Source organism: Sphaeramia orbicularis, chromosome 16 (genome assembly GCF_902148855.1).
Source record: "Sphaeramia orbicularis chromosome 16, fSphaOr1.1, whole genome shotgun sequence".
NCBI lineage: Eukaryota > Metazoa > Chordata > Actinopteri > Kurtiformes > Apogonidae > Sphaeramia > Sphaeramia orbicularis.
The window spans coordinates 50,440,921-50,467,781 of NC_043972.1; the positions used below are offsets into that span (position 1 = coordinate 50,440,921).

General features: G+C 37.8%; 1 protein-coding gene across 3 annotated transcripts in view; it reads left to right on the forward strand.

Annotated features, from left to right (window-relative positions):
- Window positions 1-485: 485 nt before the first annotated feature.
- glcci1b (glucocorticoid induced 1b) overlaps window positions 486-26,861 on the forward strand; it is a 56,380-nt gene continuing 30,004 nt past the window's right edge. For 2 of the 3 annotated variants that reach the window (XM_030157293.1, XM_030157294.1), the window contains exons 1-3: window positions 486-721; window positions 913-1,241; window positions 13,245-13,393. In XM_030157293.1, coding sequence (XP_030013153.1) covers window positions 935-1,241; window positions 13,245-13,393 — 456 coding nt within the window. In that variant the 5' untranslated portion in view covers window positions 486-721; window positions 913-934. The remainder of the gene's footprint in view (window positions 722-912; window positions 1,242-13,244; window positions 13,394-26,861) is intronic. The other variant, XM_030157292.1, reaches the window with a different exon arrangement.

Consider the following 26,861-nt stretch of genomic DNA (forward strand, 5'->3'; position numbering starts at 1 on the left):
CTAGACTGATATTTCAGTTTTAACCATATACCCAGTCCTTATTTCAAGAGCTTTTATGTTTAAACCTTCTCATTCCTTCAGAATATCTATATCAAACAGCCTTTCAAGTACAAAGAATATCATTGGCCTTAACCTCTTGAGACCCAGCAATGCATGTTTGTCCCCTGTTGAGAACAAGAGTTTCAAATCTTTACTTTAAAAAATATGTCCACTGCAAAGGACATTACGTAGAGAAAAAGGAATCTCAGGATGCTGAATATCTGCTCCTTTCTCTTCAGCTGATCATATTTCTGTTGCTTCAATTACACATTTATAGGAATCCTCTAATAAAACACTAGTTCCTGGTTCGTTTATGAATACATAGTCCGCACTAATTTCGTGGTATATTTTACATATTATCACAGCAAAACTTTAGAAAACTAAAGCATATTTCTGAGGTGATTGGCTGAACGTACGGTCCATAGACTATCATTGACCAATGAGCACCGTTACTGTACAACAGCACTGTCCAATCAGAAGCTGAGAAATGAGCATAGGGTTCTGCCCACAGACATCAGGCAGTAGTCTGGCCGAAACAACTGTCATTTAGCGTGAGTGGACATGATGGGGCAAGTAGACCTGGAAAACACGAATTAGACGTTTCAAGAAGTATCTAAAAGAACTTTTAAAGTTATGTGCGTTATGGTTACACCTTGCGTCGGCATGTTTTAATATCTTACGGGTAAGTTTATCATCCAACAGTTCATCTTGGGACGTTTTTTGCATCGACTGCATGAGTTGAAATAAAAAAGGAAGCTAAGGTTTTGTTTTTTTTTTCCTTTTCGGCTAACAAGCTAATGTTTATCTAGCCGTCCCGTACCACCTCCTCTGTTTAGAGAAGCAAAAACCTTTACGTTTTTCTCATTGCGTTAGGAATTACAGCTAGTTTCGGAGGATGTCAGCTCCCAGCAACTCACTTCAGCAGCCCAGGGTGAGGCGCAGCAATGCGGGCTCCCCCGGCTCGTTCAACACCAGCGGCTGCCGTCTGCACCCCATCCGTGCCACCGTGCCCTATCAGCTCCTACGCGGAGGTCAGAGCAGTCCGACGAGGGCGCAGACTCTGTACGGAGGAGCCACGAGCAGCCGAGGCTCCAGCCCCCCCTCCAGCCCGACACTAAGTCCAGGAAGTGCAAACTCTAAGCAGAGACTGTCCCCCGAAAATAAGGACTTCTCTTGTCCCCCAGACTCTCCAGTTTCCAGAGGTAAAAACATATTTCTTAACTCACATTAACCCATAAAGACCCAGTGCTACTTTTGTGGCAGCTTTCAGATGAATTTTCACTTTATTTAACCTTTCTTAAGTGATTTATCACCGTTTATTATAATATTGGTCTGTATTTTCCATCTTTAATTCACTGATTCTGTGGATGGACATAAAAACTCAGAGTAAATTAAGAAATCTGAGGAAAAAGTGACTTTTTTTTTTTAAGCAAAGATATCAGTGACTGAACATAAAGTGTCAACATCCATTGTAATTTGTCAAACTACATGAGGTTTACTGGTGAATCAGACTTGCAGATGACTGTTGTCACGTTCACTACCGAGCCACTGAACATCCCAGTGGGCCATATCTGATGACCATGAAAAGATGACCAACTGCATTTTACCTCAATTATTTACATGTATTGATAGGATTAGTGGTTAAACCGATACTAAACATTTTAGATCAGTAGATGGTTTTGGTTGCCAGCAGCTGTTTGGGTCTTTGAGGATTAATCTGTACCATGGTGCCACTGTTCCACATTGAATGTCATTTTTTAACTCATCAGCCGTTATTGAACTAAACCTTTCAGTCACAAATAATGGTTTTGTCCAAAGATTAGGCTTAGTGCCATATTTGGAAAGCAGCCCTTCATTCAGGAGCACATTTGGCACTCACTTTGCTGTAGATTCATGCATTAACAGTTTCAGCCCATCATCCACTTACACAATTAGGCACTAAAAAAAATGGAGTGTACTATTGGCTCTCTTATTTCCTATGGACTTTTGACAGAGAGAGGGGGAGGAGAGAATAGGCAGTGAGACATGTTTTCAGTTGTAAGCCACCTCAGTCATAGAAGAAACAGTGTTGAGTGAAGCATCAGGTGTTGCCTCTGACTTCACTCCATACATGCAACGCTGAGTGTGTGCCTGACACATTCAGAGTATATGCTAATCTTCATTGTGGTTCCTTTACACACAGAGACTGCATCTGTTCAGCTGCTCCTTAGATGGGGAGAGTCTAGCATTTCCCAGTGCTTCTCTATTTCATGTCTGTGTGTCAGCTTCTCCTGCCAAATATCACCTCCAGTCTGAGACACTCCAGAGTTTCTCAGACTGGAAGCGTCATCTTCTTTGTAAGCCAGAAAACAAGAAAATAATTATTTATGTGAAAAAAAAAAACACACACATACATGACCACATAAACATATTTTGGTGTTGTCTCTCTTTGGTGTTCGAATACACCTTCTGTGTCAGTGGTAAAAATGGAAAAAAGAGGCCAGTTTTATAGAGTGAGACCTCAATTATAACGTAACTCTAGCTAATACAACTCCAGTGATTATTTTGGTTTTTGATTGTATGTTGATCTAATTTTCTTTAAGAAACAAAGTCAAAATGTTGCAAGTCCAGCTACTTTAATATTAAGTGTCTTTACTCTCCTATAATAAATGATAATAAATGTAATATCTTTTAGGTTGTGGCCAAATAAGGCATTTAAGAATATGTTCTTGGGCTTACTGAAACACTGATTTACATTTTTCACGTATTTCTGACATTTTGTAGTTCAAACAACAGGTTGATTAATTGAGTAAATTATCTACCAATTCATTGACACCATTCCTCGTCACACTTAAGTTACATGTGTAAATTATTTAGGTATTTCTATCCCACATAGCTTCTACCATAGTAATCATTGGCACTCTCAAAATGTATCTCAAAGGCATACAAGAACATATAAATGAATTCATAAGAATGTTAATGAAAACCAAGAGGATATCAACATGGTGTGATCTGTTTGGACATAAATCAAAAACGGCAGTAATCCTGAACTACTTAATTGTAGTAGAGCTATGGTGTATTTTTATGTGTTGTAAAGGTGGGAATACTCAGTAGTTATGTAATTGTTAAAGTAATTACGTGAGGCAGCTAAGATAACTTTTTAGTTAGACTCAGGATAGTCAACATACCATTAACTAACTGACAGACTCCTCAATTCTTTATGTATCCAAACCTTTGTATATATGTTTACTCTTCCACAGTAATGTTAAACAGGAAACAAACCACAAACTATTTCATGTGTTTTGCTTTTTGTTAGTTGTTTCCACTGATTAGTGTAATTGACTTTTACTTCAGTACCAAAGGTGTAACATTCTCAGTCAACCTGAGGGAAGGGTTAGTATCTTTTGGCTTAAATGAAATAGATTTGATTTTTGTGAAACTGTCTAACTTGCAATAAGCTAATCTGAAAGCAGAATTCAGACTGGTACAGGCTTTTTGCCAATTTTCTGGATGCTCTTGGTGTTCTAGCTGCAGTGAGGGGTTGTGTGGGATTTGAGGGGCCTGTGCAGGAACACGTATTATCATTGACTAAATACTGTGCCTTCTGTGTTAGACAGTGAGATTGTGAAAGACAGAATAAGTCAGGTGAGGGGTTTGGAGCTCTGTTTTTTCAGTAAAAAGGAATGTAAATAAATGTAATATAATTTAGCATTATTATTTGGAAGTAGTGCAGATGTGGAAAAGCTAAAGCAGATAATGAATAAACACAACCCAGAAGCCTTGAAAAACAAACCTGCTAATAACCCTAAGTCCACAGGTCACCAACTATAACCACTAGATGTGGGGAAGATTACCTGATACCTGAAATGTGTTGGGTTCTACACTTAAGCCTTAACATAGTTTAAAAAAAAAGAAAAAAAAAAAAACTTATGTAAACTCACAGTAAAACTTACAGTTTTCTGAATCCAGTCTCTGGATCTGTTAACATTAGTGTGTGTTTGCATCATCTGGTAATCTACATGTATGTTTTACATTAGTAGCTCTGTTCTCAGGTTATAAATCATTTTGTACTCCTCAGCAAACACACAGTGCAACCACATGGATCAATGAGTCAGGTTTTATGCAGTAGTGCATCTTGCCTTGACCAGAAATGGCAGCCTTCATGTCCAAGTGCAGTAGAGCTGTGTGTGTGTAATTTCAGCACTATGCCGTGCTTCGCATTCCTCTGTTCTTTGAATGAGATGACCTCCAACCTTGACCAGTGTACCATGCAAGGCAGGAAACAAAGTCTTCCACAACAACTGAGTAGGCAGACTTACCATGGACGACAAATTTTGCCAGTGTTTTGTTAGCAGTTGGTGTTGATTTCCCACCCGAGTGGCATACCTCGCATACCTCAGTCCTCTGAAACAGATGACCTCTTACCCTGACTGGTGTGCCATGCAAGTGATGATGATGGAGCCTTGACCCTCTGAAGCTTTGCCCTCAGTCCAAACTCATGAAGAAGTCAACAGTGGTATCACTGCAGGGATTAAATGTGCGGTTTGTAATTTTTCTATTTTAAAACATTCAAAAATGTAACACAGTTGTCACTATTAAGAAATAACTCTGTCAAAGTTGTCACTGTAGCATCTGGCAGTGATATCTATAGCAATTAGCATGCTAACCAGGTAGCTATCACCCAGCCTTTCTCAAAATACCACCTTGTACCTCTTGATTGTTAGTCACTGTAATGTCTGATGTTACACTGTAATGTAATGTCTGAACTCAGTCCAACATGGTCTGCTGTTGAGGCTGGTTGTCATGACCTATACACTGTACATAGACGTCGTGCTGTTGTGATCATTGTCAACATTGGTCATTGGAACCATATTAGAACAGTCAAGACTAGACAAGAACACACATGGAAGCTGCACCTTTTCTGGATAAGATGTACTAATATTAATATTTTGTATTTAAACAAAATTGTAAATTCATGTATCAAGTGACCGGTTTAAAGCTCTTAGAAACCTGTCTGCATTGGTCCAAATGACAGATTGTGGTGATATGTCAAAGCTAGAGGCTCAAGTGGCCAATGCAGTGTCTACGTATACATGTCTTTGGGGGTCAGTGATTATTCAGAGAAATAATACATCTATGAATGGTCTTCGACTGGTTCAGAAGGAACAACATTCTACTCTGGTCTGATTAGTTGTTTCACAGTGTGGCTGTTATTAGTCCATTAGCTGCTACTACAGTGAAATTTGGGCTGCCAGCGTACTAACACTGATTAATATCTCACTTTAACACATTACATCTTGATGAGATAATACAAAAATACACACACAGAGGCATTTACCTTCTTCAGGTTGAAATAAGTGCTGAGTAGACGTATGTATTGGCAACAGTCTGGGACTGCAATATGTACAGTGCTTATGTACGTGTGTGTGTGTGTGTGTGTGTGTGTATATATATTTCTTTTTGTTTGTTTGTTTGTTTGTTTTTTTGTTGTTTTTTTGTTTATTTATTTTACAGAAACAAGTTTATTTATTTTTTACAAAAGTTGCAGTTGGTGAAACCACACTACTTTTTACAAAGAGTTTACATATTCTTGAATTGGAATGCAGTATGTTGGTGTTGTAATGCATTAGTTCAGATTCCAACTAACAGATCAAGATAGCAGCAGAACTGCAACTGCTGGGGTCTTAGGTAAAAATAGTGTTTTAGGCGAGGGATTCTGTTTCAGTATATCATTGGAAATGGCTGTCTAACAGCAAAATAAAAGTGGAGAAAACATTTTGCAGGCAGATTTTCAGCAATGAACACCAACGCTACAACTTTCTGTTAAAATGCTGCAATATTTTTAATCTGTTATACCTTTTAACAAACATGAATGTAGGAAGCACAGAAGTAGGTATACAAGATTATGTGGTTCGCCTTTGATCACAATCCATCATCCATAAAAATTGGATGTGATTTAAGCAATAGGCTTTGCATGGTGTTTTTCCTATTGTAAGTGCTTTGAACCCTGTTTCAGACAAATGGTTGATCATTTGGTGTAAAATTGAGTACCAAGTGCCTTGCATTACCATGACCATAGTATCAGATAATGTGACTTGGGTAATGCACATTGCTGGTGATGAAAAAAATCTAAGAAATGCATGTGATGATTAAAAGATGGCTAGGACAGAGTGGGAAATGTTGTGTTCCTCACCACGACCTTTCAGGTTGAACATGACATCATTCTCTTACCACACTGTCACAACAATGACCGTCCCCCCCTCTCTTGTCAAATTGCCAGCTGTGCTGAAACAGCCCTGCTTCATTGTCGCCCATTCAAACTGCAGAGTAGGTCCAAATGTGAAACGTGTGTGTTGTCCAGATGAGTCAACTCTCGTCAAACTCTGCTGTGTTCTGTGCAGTTTTTCTGTCAGCACATAACTGACTGTGGAAAGTCTGAATTGCAGAGTACCTTTGAGTTCAGCTGTGCAATATGATCAATATCTCATATTCAGATAATGATAAGAGTATCACCATTAAATAACCACAAGGAGAGCCAATTTCTTATCACATTTTTAATAATATACTTGACATGATTGGTGCATTAGCCCCTCGTCAAGGTCTGGGCTCTGTTTAGTCACTGTTCTTTATCATTAAACTAAGTAAGTAGTTTTACACATTAAAGGACAAAAGACAACAACACACAAAAAATACAAAATGCAAAATGTGAAATTTTGAAATACTAGATCATGGAATACCCATCGTATCATTAACACCTTCCACTGTGTTGGGTTGGGTAGCAATTAGTATTTTTCAATACTGATATGTACCTTGGCTTTGATTCTGGTTCATTAACAACCCTTGCTTACCGTTATCCCAAATTATTTATGTAAATATGTATTACTTTGACTTTAGATATTCAGTTGAACCATTATCCAACTTGTAATAAAGTCAGATTAATTTCCAGCAATGTCTGAAATCAACTGACTGCTTTTTCTTACTCCATACTAACATTATAAATACCTTTAAAAAAAAAAAATCCACCATCAGTCAACCTCTATAAGTCAGGGCTACAGACATCTGACTATACAGTTTTCTGGGGGGGGGAAATGTTTTCATATAACATAACAGTCTGTTAATTTAACATTAATGTGTTATTTTACATGTGATTGCCAAAAAGCAACGTCTTTAGAACTTGGTTCAAGTAACTTCACACCATAAACATCAAAATTCAGTACCATTCAATGATGCATCTTTCAGGACTCTGTTATCTAAGCAGTTCACTCGGTTTAGTATTGGTCAGTACTCACTCCAACCTCTGTTTTTGCTTGTGTTACCTTCATGCAAATTTCCTAACTGCATCTGTGTGGAAAAATGCTAAGTATTGTCCAAATGACAAAAACTGTTACTATACAGAGAGTGATTTGTATAAAGTAAACAATAGAGCAAAATAGTTTTCTGTCTTCTCATATAATTCTATAGCAGATCATTGACTTTATTCACTGAATAGTCAAACTTGACCAAACTAGTCTGAAATATAATGAAATATATATATTTGAAATATAAACAGTTTGAAAGTCTGTGGCTTCTTTATTTATTTTAATGTAAGAATTGACACAGTTATTCTCAGTTTACCAGAATTCATTTGAGAGCCCCAGTATTCCTGCCAAATTCCCATTATCCATTATAGAACATTTAAGTGTAGTGTAATGAAGATACCAAGGGTAAGGTCACAAGCTCAAAATCTTGTTTTTCTCTTGAATCTGTGTCCTACAGCAGCCTTGTGAAAACCTCCAGGAAAGTGTAGAGCTAAGGTTTACTTATTTGGACCACATGTTTGTTTTCACATTTGCTTCTGCTCTACAGTTAATAAACCACCCATTTATCCCTAGAAATGAGGAGGCTCCTTTGCAGCCTAGTGAAGGAAAGTACTTATTAAAAATCCAACCTGAAAAGATTCCTTTAATATTAAATGCACCCCTCACTTATTCCTAAAATCAGCAGATGGGCTTGCTTTGATGTCTTGGCTTCTTTCACACAGTTTCTTTTTTCTCATCAGGAGATTATTCTAGTCTGGCAAGTGGGGAGACGATGGAAAATAACCACAATCCCAGTTCTGAGAGCACTGGCTTGGCCTGTATCAATATTGATGGAAACTTAGCCTGCTTCCTTTGTCTACAATGCTTCAGGGAATTTTACTGTAGCTCCGTAAGCTTACTTAGGCAATACCTTTGGGTGAGAAGGCCTGTGTATTCTATGAACAAAGAACAACAATGAGCGGCTGTGTAATGCTGCGAGCCTCATGTATATAGTTTAGTCCATGTGTATTACTTTGTGTGCTTTACAGAAGGGCCTCTGCGTCGACTGCTCAGACAAGGATTAGAGTAAATGTGCATATTTTCCCCTGATCATCGTTCTTAACTTTTGCTATCTGGTTTATACGGAAATGAAGAGCTTAAAGAGCTTGAAGTCATTACATAAAATGTAATTCTTAGTGCAGTCTCATGCAGCTCTTAAGCTCAGTCCTTTTTTTGTGTTTTGTTGTTCTTGTTTTGTTTTATTTTGTATTTTTCCTGTGTCAGTGCAGGAATGTTTAGTGGATGCAGGCAGTATTGATGTGCATTGTGGCGTAGTTGTTTATGAGTTCTTATGTGGGTGGTGTGTGCTTAACTGTTTGTGCTCATCGAAGACTGCTCTCATAACATCAGATATTCCTGCACAGCGATTTGTTTCATGCTTCAGCTGTCAGGTCTGCACTTTGTTTTGCACTAATACTTAGATGATTAGCAAGATGGTCCATACTTTGAAAAAGACTTATGTTTTACTACACAGAGACACACAGCTATTGTTCATAGCATTCCTTCTGCCAGAGTGCTACAAGTCAGAAAAAGTGTCTTTAAAAATTAAATGGTATACTTGTGTTTTACCCACAGTTTTTTCTTATTTTGGTTTGGGTGGAGGGCAAGCATTAACAGTGGTGTTACGACTAATCGACTTTAAAAGACTTGATTATTTGACTTCAAAAAGTAGTTAAGATGCTGGCATGTGTGTTTGTATTGAACTGTTTGGTAGGTAATATCTGTTTTGGTGTGAAACTTCCATTTGGCAAACCTTGTAAGACAAACATTGTCAAACATTGTTAGAGCTCTCTTTATGTTCACGTCCTGACACTCCAAGAACAAAAATTGTAGCGCATGAGCTCCACCCAGACTGATTTGGCAGTGCCCCAGTTGTTCTTTTTCAGAGTGTTAGCAGGGATAGCCTTGAAATCTGTGCAGACATTGTGCCAGGTAGATCTGGTTGTACATGGTTTGACTCTTCCATACATTGATATTGACAACTTATTTTACATCAAAATTGTATATTTATCTGTTGCCATACAGGTCATGTGATTTTTTTTTGTTTTGTTTTGTTTTTTTTTGCATGTGCTTCTGGCTTTACCTCTGTCTACACTTTGTTAACTATGCTGCCTCTCTTGGCCAAAATACTCTTGTAAAATATTTCTAATCTCAGTGGGTCTTTCCTGGTGATATATAAGGTTTAAAAAAATGCAACAAATATTATTATTACATTATGTAGAATGTGTTGACTCTAACTACATGTTTTTGAATGCCGTTCTTGCAGCCTGAATTTCTGACTTATCTCAATGTACAAGTAAATGAGCACCAATCCTCAGGTTTCTCTTGTTGAGTAATGCCAGGAACAAACTGACCATATCACTTGTGTGATGGCTACATGGCCTCACTGCTGCATGTGTGTCCGCACTTCCAGTGTGTTGTTACTGTTGTTGCACTGTGAATACCAAACTGTCTACCATTTCTCTGGTATACTCCACTGATATTCATTTTAAATGGCTGACGCTGGTATCATTCTACTGGTATTTTACAGAGAGTGTTGTGTTATAGGTTGTTTGTAGCTTTAATGTTACTAGGCTATTTAAATCCTTTTATAGTGATTGTTTCGAGTCTGTCTGCACTAAATGTAGTCTACTTGACATTGAGGTTGACATGTATTTCTCTGGAAATTAAGTCATGATATCTTCTGACGGAGAAGAATTCAAAACACCTTGTATGCTCCTTGCAGACATGCAGTCATCCAGTTTTACAAAGATGGTTATGCAAAGCAGTAGTGCAAAACACAGTATGTTTGTATGTTAGCATGTGTGTGTATGTATTTACATGGTAGGATAAGTCAGACTATGGAAGGCTATCACAGTCAAAACTTGTTTTCACACCTGATATTCCAGTAGACTCCAGTAGATTAAGGACTCTGATAGGGGTTGCAATATTCAGCTAGTCTGAGTGTTCTTTCAGACTTCACTTTGTCAAACAAACCAACCCTTTTGCATAACATATTCCTTTCCTCACCTGTGGTGGCGCTGAAGCAAGAGTGAACACAAGACAAACCATGAACAAGAAACCTTGCTCATCTATTGGTTAATGGGGGGCAACTTCCATTTCTACTACATGAAAACAAAACATGGATCTGGCTTTGTAGTCTGCTTCCTGCATTTGGTTCACTTGAAGCAGATCAAGACCTATGTGTTTTGGCCAAACAGAGATCACTTGTTTGATCCACATCAGAGTTTGATTGCCCATTCACACCTCCACAAACGAACCAGACTTTTTTAGGAGAGAAACTCTGGTCTGTTTAAAGTAGACCAAACGCCTCTGGTGTGAAAGCTCTAAGTTGTCAAAACTGGGGAAACCTAGGGTGAAGTTGTAACTTGGCCAAATTTGAATCATGATTCATAGATCATCATGTAATCTTTTGGCCAGATTGCCAGGTATTAGTTCAGTAAGCTTTGAGATCAGGTAATATCACTTACTACATGGTGGTATTTAATGCCTTGCATAGTAAATGTTTATGGCAGAAGGTCTGCTTGGCATATTGTAATTGGTAAAACCTAACTTCCTGGTCTCATTTGTGTTATCATATAGGCCTATTGTATGTCATTCTTTTTTTTTGGTACTTATTTTTATTGTTTTAATATAAAATACAAAACAAACAGAAACACAGTCACAGGTCATAGGTACATTCAGACATTTATATACTGTTTACTGTCCACAGATTGAATGAAAAAGTCCCATTTTTTCCAGTGCTTTACACCCTTATGCTGTTGTAGGCGGAGATTGTATGTCATCATTTTCATTAAATGGATTTGGTTGACAATTTTTTATCACCAAGGAAATTGAGGGAGGGTCCTTTTTAAGCCAGTATTTGGTGATGGCTTTTTTGCCTGCAGCAAGCAGTATTCTAAATAAATATATGTCACTTTCCTGTAATTCCTCTGGGGGAATGCCAAAAAACAAAGTAGCCAATGACATATCAAAATGAACACCAAAAACTGAATACATCAACTTAATCATCTCTCCCCAAAAGCCAACAATAACAGGACAGGACCAGAATACATGTGCTTGATCTGCCTCGAGTGAACTGCACTCCCTCCAGCAGGAAAAATGAACTCCAGAAAAATGTGATTTTCGTGCAGGTGTAATAAAGAAACGGGCCAGACATTTCCAACAAAAATCCCTCCATGATGGTGAGTTTGTAGTACAGTTTTGAGATTTCCACTCCTCTGACCATATCTCATTTGGTATTTCCTCTTGCAGGTCCCTCTCCCATTGTTTTTTTGCGTGAAAATATATCTCATTGTCTTTTGAATTCAAAGCTGTATAAATTTTACCAGTGATGTTTTTGTTACTGGAACCTTTATAGGCTTCTACCAGTATTTGAATTAGATGAGAGGGAGTCTCTGTCATAGAACATTGTATTTCCTTTACAAAGTAATCATGGAGTTGGAGATATCTGAAAAAATCATGTTTACCAAGTCCAAATTTGAGAGAAAGATTTTGAAAGCTGTCCATCTGTCCTTTTGAAAGTATCCTGCAGAAAGCAGTTAGACCATGTTTAGACCACTGTCTAAATCTGTAGTCATGTAGTGCAGGTTGGAAGTGCGGGTGACTCACAGGCCAGTTTAGGATCCTAATTTGTTTATGAAGACCAAATGTCTTGACCACTTGTAACCAAATTTTAATTGAGTTACATACACATAAATTGTCCAACTGTAGAACTGCTCTAGCGCAGTCCAGACAGCCAAGAATTGAAGGTAATGGAACTTCAGTGGAGGAAAACTCCATGCCTTTCCATTTGGCCGTATAGGACTCACTACACCAAAGTACTAGTGATCTTACTTGGGCTGCGATGTAATAATGTCTAAGGCAAGGTAAAGCCATGCCTCCCTTGTCCCTTGGCAACTGTAAAACAGAGCGCTTTATCCGTGGTCTTTTTGTTCCCCAAACAAACCTAGAAATATGCTTGTCCCATTCTCTGAATTGTTTCAATGGAACCTCTACTGATAGAGCCATGAATAAATATAATAATTTAGGAAGGATTACCATTTTAATTGACCTTATTCTATCACCGATGTCTAGAGGAAGCAAAGCCCAGCTTTCCAAATCCTTGTATATTTTTTTTTACTAATTTTTTCATAATTTGTAGCAAAGAGAGACATCAAGTCCCTTGGCAAGGACACACCTAAATATTGAATAAGGGATGAGTTCCAGTTAAATTTATATTTTTCAATTAAATCTGGAGTGGGGATAAAATTAAATAAAAGGGCCTGCGTTTTATGTACATTAAGTGAGTATCCTGATAGAGATCCATACATTTTGAGGACATTCATAAGCAGGGGTACACCAGAGCCTGGATTTTGTAATGTTTTGTATGTCATTCTTGTATTGAAGCTGGACTTGTAGCACACTTTCGAATGCTCAAGTTTATTTTGACACCATTTTTGTTCTTGTGTGAAGTGTTAAAATTTACATTTTGAAAGAATGTAAGTTGAATGTTAGTCTTTTGTTTTTTAAAGCAAGTGATAAAGTACAAGTTTATTTTAAACCTTGTGTAAACTGACTTACTCAACAATTGCTCTGTTGTGATACTGTAATTATAAAAGTAGTTGTAGGGTAATAGAAGATTTTAGCCATATTACTCAAGGCAGAATCAGACGTGATTAACGTGTTTATCAAAACTGTAAACCTTTAAAAATGCTGTACCAGCCCTTGAGTATATTATGAGTTTTGTTCGACAAGGACAGTTTAGTGGTTCATTGTAAATTTTAATGACAATTGCGAAAGTTGGCACATCAGCTGTGGAAGATGGGGCATGCTATCTGGCAATCGCATCTACCAATGCTTGAGTGCATGTTCCTTAACCTGTTTCTCTGCTCTTTTCCCAATTCACAGCTGAAAGGTCCAAGTTACAGATTCGAAGTTCCAGTGCCATCCGGCGGACGTCTTCCCTGGATGCAATCACAGGGCCGTACCTCACTGGCCAGTGGCCTCGGGATTCTCACGGACCCTACCCTTCCTGTATGAAAGACAAAGCCACACAGGTACAGGCCAGTTGGGGAATAAAATGCTTTGTGCAGACAGTGTCTAGTGTCACTTTCACCTCTGTGAACTTAACACCAGGTAGAACTTCAAAAAACTTGGTGGGAAAGGAGGCACGCTTAGAAGCAGCGGCCAAGGATTTTGTAATAACAGCATGGCTCATTGTGAAGTTTCTTGCCAGTACAGACACATTAGATGGTAGTGTAAATAGTTTTACTGTACTGTGCTTTATAACACTTCATGTGTATGGATTTCACATCAAGTTTGACCACACTGTTCCTGGACTGCAGCCCACACATGATCATCCACTAATCTCTCCATGTGACTAGTGGCTAAAAGCAGTTTTTTTTCCCAAAGAGCTTAATTTTTTGGGAGGCTTGGTTTTCGGTGAGGGTGGGTGATACTTATAAAAGAATATTGAATATGTATGATCATGACAAGGCTTCTCCTTCTTTTGGTAACAGAAGCCTTTCATGTGTCTGAATAAAGACAGCCAAGCCTCATTTACATGGGCTTCATCCCTTTAACCCTTCATTCAGTGTGCATCTCTTTGTGTGTAGGGTGAGGAAGTGGTGAAAGGGCCTTGCATGATCACTCAAAGAGGCTGTATGTAAAGTAAACATAATTTCAGGGTTGCTGTGTAGCTCTGGAAGGAGAGGACAAATATGGAAAATCAAATTGATGATTACGAGTTCCAGAAAAATGTTACTGCACAAAAATGCCTGAGCGCTTTGACATGATATGCATACTTGGTAGACTGTGTTATATAAATACAGAATACTTACATTTTCCACCAATCCAGCAAATCAGCAAATGTTGTGGGCAATTAAATATTTTGATCTGTCTTTCTTTGTCTGGCTGCATAAATTTCAGATAAAATATGATTTAAATGTAGATTTCATTTTTAAACGTATATGTCATACAGAAATAAAAAACGTTTGCAGACACTCTTAAAATTTGGCACTGTCTCAAATATTACCACAAAATATTTGTGGAAAAATCTTTTTTGTGTTTCAAAAGGTGTGGCTGCATCAGACTGACACAAATGCAAAAGCATTTTTTTTTGGTTTATAAGACAAAATAACAAGACTAAATTCTTCACAGTTTCAACATGTCATGTCCTGGATATGTTTCATTATCTGAAGAAACATCCAGTTTTGACCTCGACAGAACAGAGCATGTGCAAAGGGAGCATGTGGGTTTTGAGAATGGCTCAATACTTGGCAGAGTTCAATGACTGAGTGATTCTTAATGCAATATATCACAAATGCATGGGATGTCCAAAAACTTTTTTCGCCATTGTATGACCAATATCAATAAGTGCAATAAAAGGAAGTTGTACTTATGATGGTACCAATGAGCATTATTTCTAAAAAGTTAATTAAAAGAAACAATCTTCAGATAGAAAGTACTCTAATAAGGCAGCTAAATTCCCCACAGCAATGTACCTTCTCCAGCCACAATAGCTTCATGGAGAGTTGCATGCAGAGTTTGGAAATTTTACCCAACTTTGATCTTTGTCCTGAAACATTTAAAAAAGGAAACGGCTAAAATAATCATCCAAATCAGAGTACTCGTAAAAAGGTGATTGCAATCGCGCTTTTCATTTTTGTTTTCTCTGAGTCAGTAATTTTGTAAATTAGAGGCCTAATATCAGCTGTTGGCTGCTATGGGAGCCAAGTTCTGCTTATACTGAGTCTGTGTAACATCTTATGAGCCCAGATTAGTTTGTCAAACTGAGCATTTTTTTTTCAAATTGAGGCATAACTCCTGAATGAAAAGAACAAGAATCTGACTGAATGCTGGCCAAAATGAAAATGCAGTCAACATAAATGTGTCTGTATAAGCTGTGGAAAACATCTGGCAGTTGTCTAATACACTGAAAGAATGTGACACACTTGACAATACTTGAACAAATAAATGCTCTAACTCAGTCGGACTCTGAAGGATAGCTCGACATCACTTCCTGTTAACAAGGTCTGCCTGGGCCTTTTCTCTCTCTCTCTCTCTCTCTCTCTCTCTCTCTTTTTTTTTTTTAAAATAAGACAACAGCAACAGACAAAAGGTCCCGGGCCCCTTTTGTTGTGCATTGCATACGTTCAAGACAGCCTTCCCTTTGAGCTGTAACGTAGCCCTGCATGGAGGTGAAGTTGTTTGCACCTGTCCCCCAGGCTATGGCTGAGGCAAAGGAGAAATCCCACTGCTTACCACCTGGCCCTCACGGCTGCACCGCCCGCCTGCCTTTTGTGTGGGAGTTGAGGAGCAGAGGGTCCATACATATGCTAATTGGTGTTCCGGGATAGGCCTGTGTGCCCAAAGGCTGTGAGGTTTACAGAACACAGAGAATGTCTGTATGAAGATTAGGGCCTGACACACCAAGCCGACCTCAAAGAACAAGGGCCGACAAAGCAGACTGATCAAACACTTACTGTAAGGACCACTGCAAAGAGCTTGATGACTGCTCTTACACATGTACATTATGCCCCTAAGTGCAAGAAAATAACAAATTAGCAGTGTGTACATATACATATGTATATTAAGAATGTCTCTGAGAAATACTGTTTTTACTTCGATCAAATACAATAGAGTTTGCTTTGCTTTACTAATGACTCCAAATTAGGGTGGCACAGTCTAGCCACAAGATCATATGATGATCTTTTGAAGCAGAATCACTATTCATGATCTGAAAAAAACAAAAAACAAAATTCTTCTCATGCTGTAAAATGTAGTCTTGTTTAAAGAAAATTATTGCAAGTTTTTTCTTAGGTGATGTGTTGTCTTTTTGTTATTTGAATCATGTAAAACTGCTATTATTTAAATTTTCAGACTGTACCTAGAAGAAACAAAACAATTCATTGAAGTAAAAACTGCGTTCACATTTTTCAAACTGTAATCTACACATCTGAGGCTGGAAAGGCTTACATGGTTTCCTAACAAATACCTACACAGGCAGCCTGCCAAACATAGTCAAATTTGTTATTTGGAAAAATTATTTACTTAAAACATGTTGAAAGTAGTGTTTTGCTTTGTTGTAAAACCATACTTACAGCTATGGAGTTCTGCAGTCTATGGAGTTGATGTTTTTGAGGTGGAAGTAAATTGACAGTCAAATTTGTTATTTGGAAAATTTATTTACTTAAAACATGTTGAAAGTAGTGTTTTGCTTTGTTGTAAAACCATACTTACAGCAATGGAGTTCTGCAGTCTATGGATTTGATGTTTTTGAGGTGGAAGTAAATTGACACGTTATATAAACTCATTCATGTTAAAGTGAACTAACTGAACGCTTTCAATCCAGGCAAAAACTAAAACAGCATTGTTGATAATTTGCACTGGACCTGATGCATAGTTATTATTTGGGGAAAGTCGCACACCAGTCTGGTCAGCCAGTCCTCATGGGTGTGTTTTGGTCTTCTAATACCTGTTTAATCTTATCTATTGTCATTGTTGATTCAAAAGCATTGCCTTGTATTGGCTTCATATGTGCTGATTGTCAACAGATGTGCCAATTGTAGATTATAATTGTATCTGTTCATCTATACTGCTGATAGTTGTTTGGAACAGGAACAAACATGAGTTGTTCTAACAGATATTGATCTATTTTTGGAATGTCCTGAGTTTCAGACGTGCAGGAGACAACAACTCAGTGAATCAGAATGCATGCTCTCGTCATCTCCAAACCCCACCAAACGATAGCAGTGGCACTCGACTGGCATGTCTCGGCATGCAATCTAAACAACCTAGCACACATTCCTCTGTTGTTCTATTGAAGCTCAGTCATTATTTCCTGCTTTGGAACAGAGCTGGATTCTTGAGGATGTTGCCTGCATGTGACCCTTTGGGTGGGAATCATAATGGGAAGCAAGCTGCAGGCTACGGTAACACAGTTTTATCTCAGCAGAGCATTATCAGGCACAACACCTGGCACACAAGTCTACAAAGCACACAAGTCAGGCCGGAAGTTCAAGAGCTAGTATGATAAAAGGCCCCCTGAAGTAAATAAAGGTGGGTGCTCTGCTAACAGACAATTTGTTTTGGGGAGCAAGGTCAGTACTGAAAGATAGGTTTTTAACTGTCATTTTTAAAACTGTTTAATCCTGAACACCTGTGAGAAAATTGGAACTTTGACGTTTTGTCTTAAGATAGCCACCTTATCACATAGTGGACATGGATCTTTTAACGTTTTATGTAACCTTTCCTTTTAACAGCACAAAATCACATTCCTCCTATTTTTCTGTGGCGTCGTAGTATCATGTGCTTAGTCCTGCTCTAGAAGATTGTCATTGGTTTTGTGAAATATGAAGAAGTCAGAGTTTTGCCCCCATTCCAAAATGAAAAGGGTTCATGCAGACAGTTCTAGCATGATGCCAATGCTGGAGCAATAAGTGTGGTGAAATGTCTTGCTGTATTTAGGTAGAGAGTCTCAGTTGTATCTGAACTCTTAAGGCTTAAGCTGTTGCTAAAATGCAAACAAATATATTTTTAGCTGCAATTAGAAGTTCCCATTTGGTGGTCAAAATATTTTATTATGTATTGTATCTTGTGTATATTATGCATGCATATCAGTGGTATCACAAAATCATGTACTCCATTGTTATTCTCCAGGTTGTCTGCAGCTCTTGTGTGTTAAATTGAATTTTTTTATTACATTTTCAGAGACTTAAGAGTCTAAGACTATGAGCCTAAAACTGAACAGGATATTGTCTTTGGACCTTGTATTTCACTAAGTTAGTCAACCTTCATTTATATTGTAATTGTGCAGAGGTAACCCTCATTTGTAGAGTCAAATTTAAAACACTGTTTGAACTCATCTGTGTGCAGTTAAAGTATTGCTACGCAACATCTACCTTTGCAATTACATACATACATACTATGTACGTTTTAGATTTATCTCCAGTGGTTGAATTAAAAAATTATAATTTGCCTAAGACTCTTGAATTTGGTTACAAATTATGTTGGAAAAGTCTTAAGAGTGCTTGTATACATCCTCTTCTCATTTACAAACACTTCTTATGATTTTAACAACAAGAAAATTATCACTTTGTAAAGAGAATAACTGCAGAACAATGCCTGAATTGAATGCTGTTTTTTTGGCCTGTGTGTATTTGACTGTGAGTATTTTTACCAGTTGTGTGCAACACCATTAAAATCCACAGTATACATACCACTGGCAGATAAAAGCATTTCACATTTCATTGACTTGGAGGTAGCGAGCAGCATGCCCACTTGACGTCATAGTCCATCTGTGAGAACTTAGTTTTTCCTTAACAGCAAAAGTCCAGGACTCACAGAAAGCCCTGGCTGGCCTTTTGCAGCAATCTGCATTCTCTATGAAAGGATTAGGCTTCTGCATGAGCCCCACAACATTTGGCAGAGGCATCAAGCAGCACAAGTCATTCCACAGGCCATGCACAAAATGTTAATGCTAAAGGCTAGCTACACATCTGCCATCCAGCATGGCCAAGCACAGTGGTGTCTTTATGAGAGCACAAGCACCCATTTAATTTGCTGTCCTTTTCTGGGGGTGAAAGCAGCGCCAGCAAACCAGTGCAAACGGCTTTGCGGGTGTATCTCATTATTCACACACTGATATTCCATATCATAGGGCCAGGCTTGTGTGATAGCTGGAGAGTCATAGTGGTTTTTCTGTTTGTGTGGGGTCAGACGTAAGGCAGTGACATTTAAGATGTTTCATAGCACTGTGCTGACCATTAAATGTACCATTTTTGAAGATTTGTTTGAGAAGCAAAAGCACTATTGATATGCATAATTAGGGGGAAGTACGTGGTTACACATGACCCTGTGAAACATCCTCAGCCTGTTTCTGTTTTTGCATATATTTACATAACTTAACCGTTTCCTTGTTTATGCAATAGATGAAGACAAGTTCACTGAGACAGACCTGCCTCTGTACTTTCTGGTACAGAACGTTTTGTATGTCAGATGTTTTCTAATGTGTATTGATAACATGATCTCTCTGCAGACTTTTTGGTTTGGCATAAGCGTAGGGGTATACTGTACTTATTCACCAAATGTAGTAGGTAAATAATGATGACTAATGTGAATCTTTTCTGTACTTAGAGTTGTAAAGGTAAAAACTCCAAAGTGGGAACTGATTGCTTGTAAAAGTTGATATTCTCACATGCTGCTGACTAGGATATCATCATGGCAGGCGGAAACATTTATAAATCAGTGGCTCTAAATGTTTCCTAATGTGTATTCCATACCTTGAACTGGCTGCAGACTTCTACACTTTTTAGTTCTAAATTATGATCGAAGAAAATGTTTACACATTAAACAGTATTTTAAGAGTCTGTACTGTGACAAAGCATATTTCCCTTGTGCTTACTTGAAGAAGTGTTTACTTAAAGTAAAAGTTACTGTGTTCACACCTTTACCTATCTTATCTCCGCACCTGCAGTTTAGACAGACAATGACATTTGGAGGTATTGAATTAAGAAAGGACATGGTAAATCCATTAGCAATGTAAAATAATTTTAAAAAGCTCCTCTCTGCAACAGCAAAGCTAAGTTCCGACATAAAACCACAAAACGGTGTGTTACTGCAGTTGAAGATACAAATCGCAGAAATCCACTGAGTGAAACACTTTTAGAATAGTTTACAAAATAGTGTTTTTCCATGAAGATGTCCATATGACAGGGCATTTTTGCATTTTTTATGTACCACTACCAATACCAATTCCCTTGCTTTGATACAGTTACTACACATTGTTAGAAATAATTACCAAGGAGACAAGATATTGTCGTATGTCCTTCTTTAATACCTTTACAGAGCTCTGGGTTCACACCAACTAAATAAGACCACACAACAGCTGACTCTTGCCACGAAAACAAAACCTGGGGACACATTTTGTTGTAGTTGGCATCTCTGTCTCTTGTCACGCATAGTTTTCATAACATAAAAATTAGTGGTGGGCTGTAAATTGGTGTTCCCCTGAGTATCAAGCCAAATGGAAACATATTGATTTAAATTTAGACATTTCACAACCTCAGGCTTGTTTAGGGGGTAAAGAACACACAGAATATAAGGGAGATAATGACATCATAAAAGAACAATTGAGAATATGGAATGTGATTATTAAGAAATATAATTTGGAAAATGATAGTAAGCTCCTGGTATGGCCTTCCCAGTCAGATAAATTCACCCCTGCTAAATCTGATAATAGATTTCTGAGGTGGAGAGAAAAGGGAATAACAGCCATTTGTATACTCATTGAGGGGAAAACTTTTAAATCATTTGATAAAATAAAAAAACAATATAATTTGGAGGATAAGGATCAGTATGGATATTTACAGGTAAAACATTTTTTTGACAGAGAGATTAAAAGTAACTTATCAGAGGGCAGTGAACTGATTAAGGTCTTTACAGGAGCTTACAAACACACACCCACTAAGACTGTGTCTAAATTATATCAGGGTCTACAAAAATGTAATGGTGTGAATTCATATTATGTTAAATCAAAATGGGAATCTGAATTGAATATTACTCTGTCTGAAAGTGAGTGGCATTCTATGTGCAAAACACAGCTAACATCCACCAGCTCTAAAGGTTGGCGAGAATTTGGCTGGAAAAACCTCATTCGCTTCTTTATTACACCAAATATTAAAAGCAAACAACTGGGAAAACAGCAGCAGTGTTGGAGAGGATGTGGACACATGAATGCCAATCACTCGCATATCTTCTGGACATGTGTAAAAATGCAAATGTTTTGGAACCATGTTTTTCAGACAATGGAGAATATTTTAAATCATAAAATTCCAATGGACCCCCAGACTATCTACCTTGGTCTAATACCTGATGACATAATTAAAAGAGAAGACATTTACTTATTTAAAATTTTAATTCTTGCCTGTAAAAAGGTAGTCACAAGGAACTGGTTAAAAAGTGACCCTCTACGACTACAACAATGGCTGGACATTATAGAGGAAATATACTCCATGGAAAAATTAACATTTCTACTGAGGATTAAGATGGGAACTTTTAAGCGAAGATGGGAGAAATGGATCATATTCAAGGACAGAAATTCTTGATATCAGATTGAGTATGGAAATACTATCAAATGTATAAGGAACAACATCCCCCTTGTTTTACTGTGTGGGTCCCCCCCCCCCCCCTTTTTTTTTTTTTTTTTCCTTTTTTTTTTTTGTTGTTATTAAGCATTGTTATGCACTGTAAAAGTGTTTCAAAACATTAAAATAAAGAGTATAAAAAAAAAAAAAAAATTAGTGGTGGGCAGCGATTAAAATGTTCAATTGCGATTAATTGCAGGGCTTTCTGCGATTAATCGCGATTAATCGCATAGTTGTTGAGGGGGGGACGCATCAACAGCATGTATTGCCTTTCAGTGATATTCCAGACTGGAAGTAGTCCGGTGATAAAAATTAAAAATAATTGCACGTCAGTGCTTCCAAACACCTGTGTCCTTCTCAACCCCACCATCTGAAGACATTTAAAATGAAAATGTCCATGTAAAAAACCACTACTTTTACACGTTTATGTCCCCACCAGTGTATTTACAGTTGTGAGTGATTGACAGGAGTCTTAAGCCCACTAATCAGCACTAATACTAATAAGCCCATTAATATGTGATGTTCAGTTGTTCAAAGCAAGCAAAAGGGGCCCTGAAGTGGTCAGAATAAGTTGCACTAACGTATGTTTTGTCCTTTCCGTGTTACCGTAGTCAGTTCGGACATAGAACTAACAGACATGTTTCTTTTACTCTTGTTTGTATGGCCCCAAAAACGTTTGCCTGTGAGTATTTTATGTTCAGTTGTTGTAAGAATGAATAGTATCAAATATCTCTGATGTGAGCCTTTGTTGCTGAATAAAAAGACGTTGTAAATCTTTAATTATCCTGTAAATGCTAATCGTTAGCGTGTCTATGGATTTTCCCATTCAAGTTAGCATCGAGATAAAATGACTGCTAATACAACATTCACATCGTAAATGAGTAAAGGTTAGTTCAAAGGCTGACATATTAGACCAAAACACAACCAATGAATTTACATAAACTTAGCATGAGCCTGCATAAAGAATTAGCAACCCATCTCCGACTGCTTGCATAAACAAATTAGCTCAAACATCAGTATTACTTGTAAAGTTCGCCGGTTTTCTCCTCTCAGTTGCACATACACACAGCACCGGTGTGTGGACCGGCAAAATAAAAGCATGAGTTTCAAAATAAGAGTCCGTATGTATAAATCAACTAAGACTTGCTTGAAAGGCAGAACAGTAATAAAACGGCGTTAACGTGAGATAAAAAAAAATTGTCTGCGTTAATTAATGAATGCGTTAACGCGGTAATAACGCGTTAACTTGCCCACCCCTAATAAAAATATAAACTTATTTGCCATGTTATGTTTTAATGTCAGCTGGTTGGACACTATAGTTTTGTGTTTCAGCACCCAGACATCTGGGGGATGCATTCCGAACATGCCATAACTACTGTAACTGGTGTAAACTGAAAATTAAACTTAACACGCTTTGACCATCTGACTCCTGGATTCGATGCCTCACCCTCCTTTTCAGTATCCTGGTCACTCAAGTTCTCGGTCAAATTTTCTCCCAAGGGAATACTCATTATCTCCCGCTGTAGCCTAAACATTAACATTTGTGCTGCAGCGGGCTCTTGCGCCTGTGCTGTGTGCATCAACCTAACTTGATGTGGCTCTAGCTTGATTGGTTCGGTGCGGCACTACTTAAGTATGATTGGTTGTTCTTATGTCTATCAACATATGGACAAATGAATTCTATCGAAATTGTACCAAGCATGTCTCATATTTTTATCAAGAAAAAATTATTTTGCGATATTTATCGTTTTATTGCCAAGTCTTGCTTGTTACCTACCTTGTGGTCCCTTGTTATGAGGGTTTTTTTCATGCTGGGATTTAGTAATTTTTTACCCCTCAGCCAACTTAAGGCAAAGGGGTATTGTAATCGTTTTGTCGTCTGTCTGTCCGTCTGTCCATTCGACAGTGTAATCACATTATCTGAAGAATGCATTGAGGTATCTGCCCCAAATTTATACAGTACACACATCTTGGCATGGAGCAGAAGCCTATTGAAAATAGGTGACCTTGACCTACTTTTTCAAGGTCAAATGGCCTTGTGCAGTTATAATATCTGAGTACTTTCAAATATAAATATGTATGTAATGAGTTTTACGCAAAGACAATCTAATCTAAATTACAGGACAGTAACTTTAAATCAAATCTTACACTATATTTGGCCAAGGGGTATTAAAAGTATGCAGCATGTTATGTTTGTACTATACCTGTACCATACCCATGTGTAAATGTTCCTCTGAAACGACCTTTCCTCTCAATAGTATTTTGCAAAAATTCTGTTGCTGTATCCTATAGCCAGAAGCACCCAAGACAAGTGTAATTAAATCAGGGGAATACAAACTAGACTAGAATCTACAGTTTTTACCTTCAGCAACACTGGCCACAGGATATTGTCATCAGGTGGTCGTCCGTCTGTCTGTCCAAAAACTTTGCCATGCACTGATAAGTCAGGCCACTGGGTGGCATTAGTGCACCTGATAAGTCAGGCCAAGGGTTTTCAAGTGCACACACACGTTATGTTTATCCCTGTTCTATAATGATAGTTTATTGAGCTAGACATATCTATAATGTTAACTAGGTGTGCAGATCAAGAAATGTGTGATTAATAATGTCTAAAAACTGGGCAGACATGTGACATACACATTGATTAGATTTACTCTTTTAGTATTGAAATTACTAGCGACTCAACTGTCAGTTTTCAATACAATATATAATACAATATAGTTATTTAAGTACTTTGACTGGTGCCATTAAAATATTAAAGCTATCAGAGTTTTGCTGTAGGTGACACAAAATTTGACAGAGGTGTGTGTGGGAAGACCTCCAAATATGGTAGGCTCTGTAAATAACAATCAGTGATCATGGCTGATGTATTTTGGATGTGTGCTGTTGACAAAAAATGAGTTCAGTGCCCTGTCCCAAATGTATTCATCTTATCCCAGCCTGCTAATGGAAGCAGTCAGAACTGCTATGACATATGTTTTTCCTGTTGAATGTAGCTCTTTCCTCAGGGACAGTATCCTATGACTGTTTTCTTCACTTTCATTGATTCCAGATTTCAGCTTCATTTTTGAACATGAGGCTCTCATTATTGCTCTCATCCAAATCTTAACTGTTTATCCAAACTTTTAACATTTTAAGTATTTAGTCGATGCTGGGTCTTCACGTTGGCTTGACAGAGAACATACCTGCTGCTCAGGCTATTTATCAGGGAAATTTTTCATGATATGTAGCCTAGCTCTTGATGGGCATGTGTTTCTTTGATGCAAGTGGTAATAATGTGTCCACCTGTGATTCTAGAGCTATCCTATCTTTATAGGCGTCAGACCAACATTACACCTAAACAGAGCTCAGATGAAACATTACTACTGTTCTGTTCTGTTAAGTCTCTGTGTGCAAAAGAAAAATGTTGTTAAGTTCTTGAACTAGCTTGCATTATTTTCAGCGTTTGACAAGTAAGATATTGAAAAGGTCTATAGTGGTGATCGTCAACTGCAGCCGATATACAGTTTATCAAAGCTTCTTATCCGGACTTCAGAAAGTCTAGCTCCAACAGCATCTACGTGGGATAATTTTGACTCTTGGATATCTTTAGTTGATGATTTCTGATTGATAGGAGGTATTTTAATGCACTATTTTTAGCCAGAAAACAATTGATTAAATTTGTAAATCATCCATAACATTGCAAAAACTTTTGGCTGTATTGCTCAGTTTTACATTAAAGGCTCAGGTAGTTTTACTACAGTCCTATTACAGATGTATGTATACTTCTACTAGAGTAAATAATCTGTGTACGACAGGTAGGGCTGGACAATAACAATATATATCGTGAAATAACTTTTCCTCAATAGAAATATGAGACATGCTCCATACAATTTTGATAGAATTCATTCGTCCATGGTTTGACGGATGTGAGAACAGTCAATCATAATTAAGCAGTGCCGCTCTGAACCAATCACGCTAGACCCACGTAAAGTTAGGTTGATGCATACAACACAAGCGAAGAGCCAGCCGCAGCACACACGCTAATGTTTGGGCTATAGCAGGAGATAATGAGTGTTCCCTCGGGACAAAATTTTAGGTAAACATGACAAATTAATGGGGCCCAACATTACCGGGGAGCCAGTGGATGTAGGTTAGAAGTTGTGAAAATTTTGTGTAAGCTACGGTGTTCAACAGAGGCAGAGAAGCCGGGAGTTGGACGTTCATGTTAAGTTTAATTTTTGGTTTATTATTTCTATATAGATATATTTTATATCGAAGTGGCTATTGCCACAGTACTTTGGCAGGAAATATCACTTTGTCTATTACCACAGAGCCAATCAGCTCCTTGCTTATATTGTGTCGAGACTGGTAACCTGTTACCCTGCTGCTACAGTACTGTGGCAGTAAAGCTGGTTTGTGTACCTATTCACCCTTTCAGTTTCAGCATGCAGGCAGACAATCCAATTTGTCATTTCTTCCATCAATTGCCACAGTACTGTGGTAGCAAAATGCACCAAAAAATGCATTGAGATATACATTTACATTTACATTTATGCATTTGGCAGACGCTTTTTTCCAAAGTGACTTACAGGGGAAAACCAATCAATCAATCAAATTTTATTTATATAGCGCCAGATCACAACAGAAGTTATCGCCATATATCACCAAATATCACCACAGTACTGTGGCAACAAGAGGCTGAGTTCATGGAACAGCATCCATGATTGGCTCTACTACAGATGCTAACATTTGATTGGCTCTGTGGCAATAGACAAACCAATATTTCGTGCCAGAGTACTGTGGCAGTAGCCATTGCCGCTTTATATGTCCTTTTACTTTAATACTTTTTGTGGTTATTTCAGCTGATTTTGGAATAAAGGCCAAGTTTGTCATTTTCAGGCATGTCCGTCCATCTGAGATTTTTGTACATATCCTTCACCTGATGCTTTTCAAATTTCACACACATGTTCTTTACATGTGCCTTGCTCTCATTTTTTTTTTTTTAAACAAATGTTTGAAAAGTTTTTGAAAAAGTTTGAAAGTTAAGTCTCAAAATTCATCCCTGCGTAGGCAGGGTATCAGTGAGCAGGACGGGCAAAGTGTTGTGCGACCAGGCAATGGCATTAGTAAGCTCTGCTTACTTTTTCACATGCTACTATTTTTTTCACCTATTCAAATAATCGTTTAATCTAATCTAGTTAAATATTAGATAAATAGATTACAAAAGTAATCGATAGCTGCAGCTCTGCTGTGTTCTTTTGCCATCTCTGCTAATGAAGCATGCAATTATGATGTAATTCTATATAATGTACGCATATAATGTATGTGTTAGCTTGTGGAAAATAATGAAGTATTTATCAATACACCTATGTTTATATAATTTTGTGTTAGTTCAGCA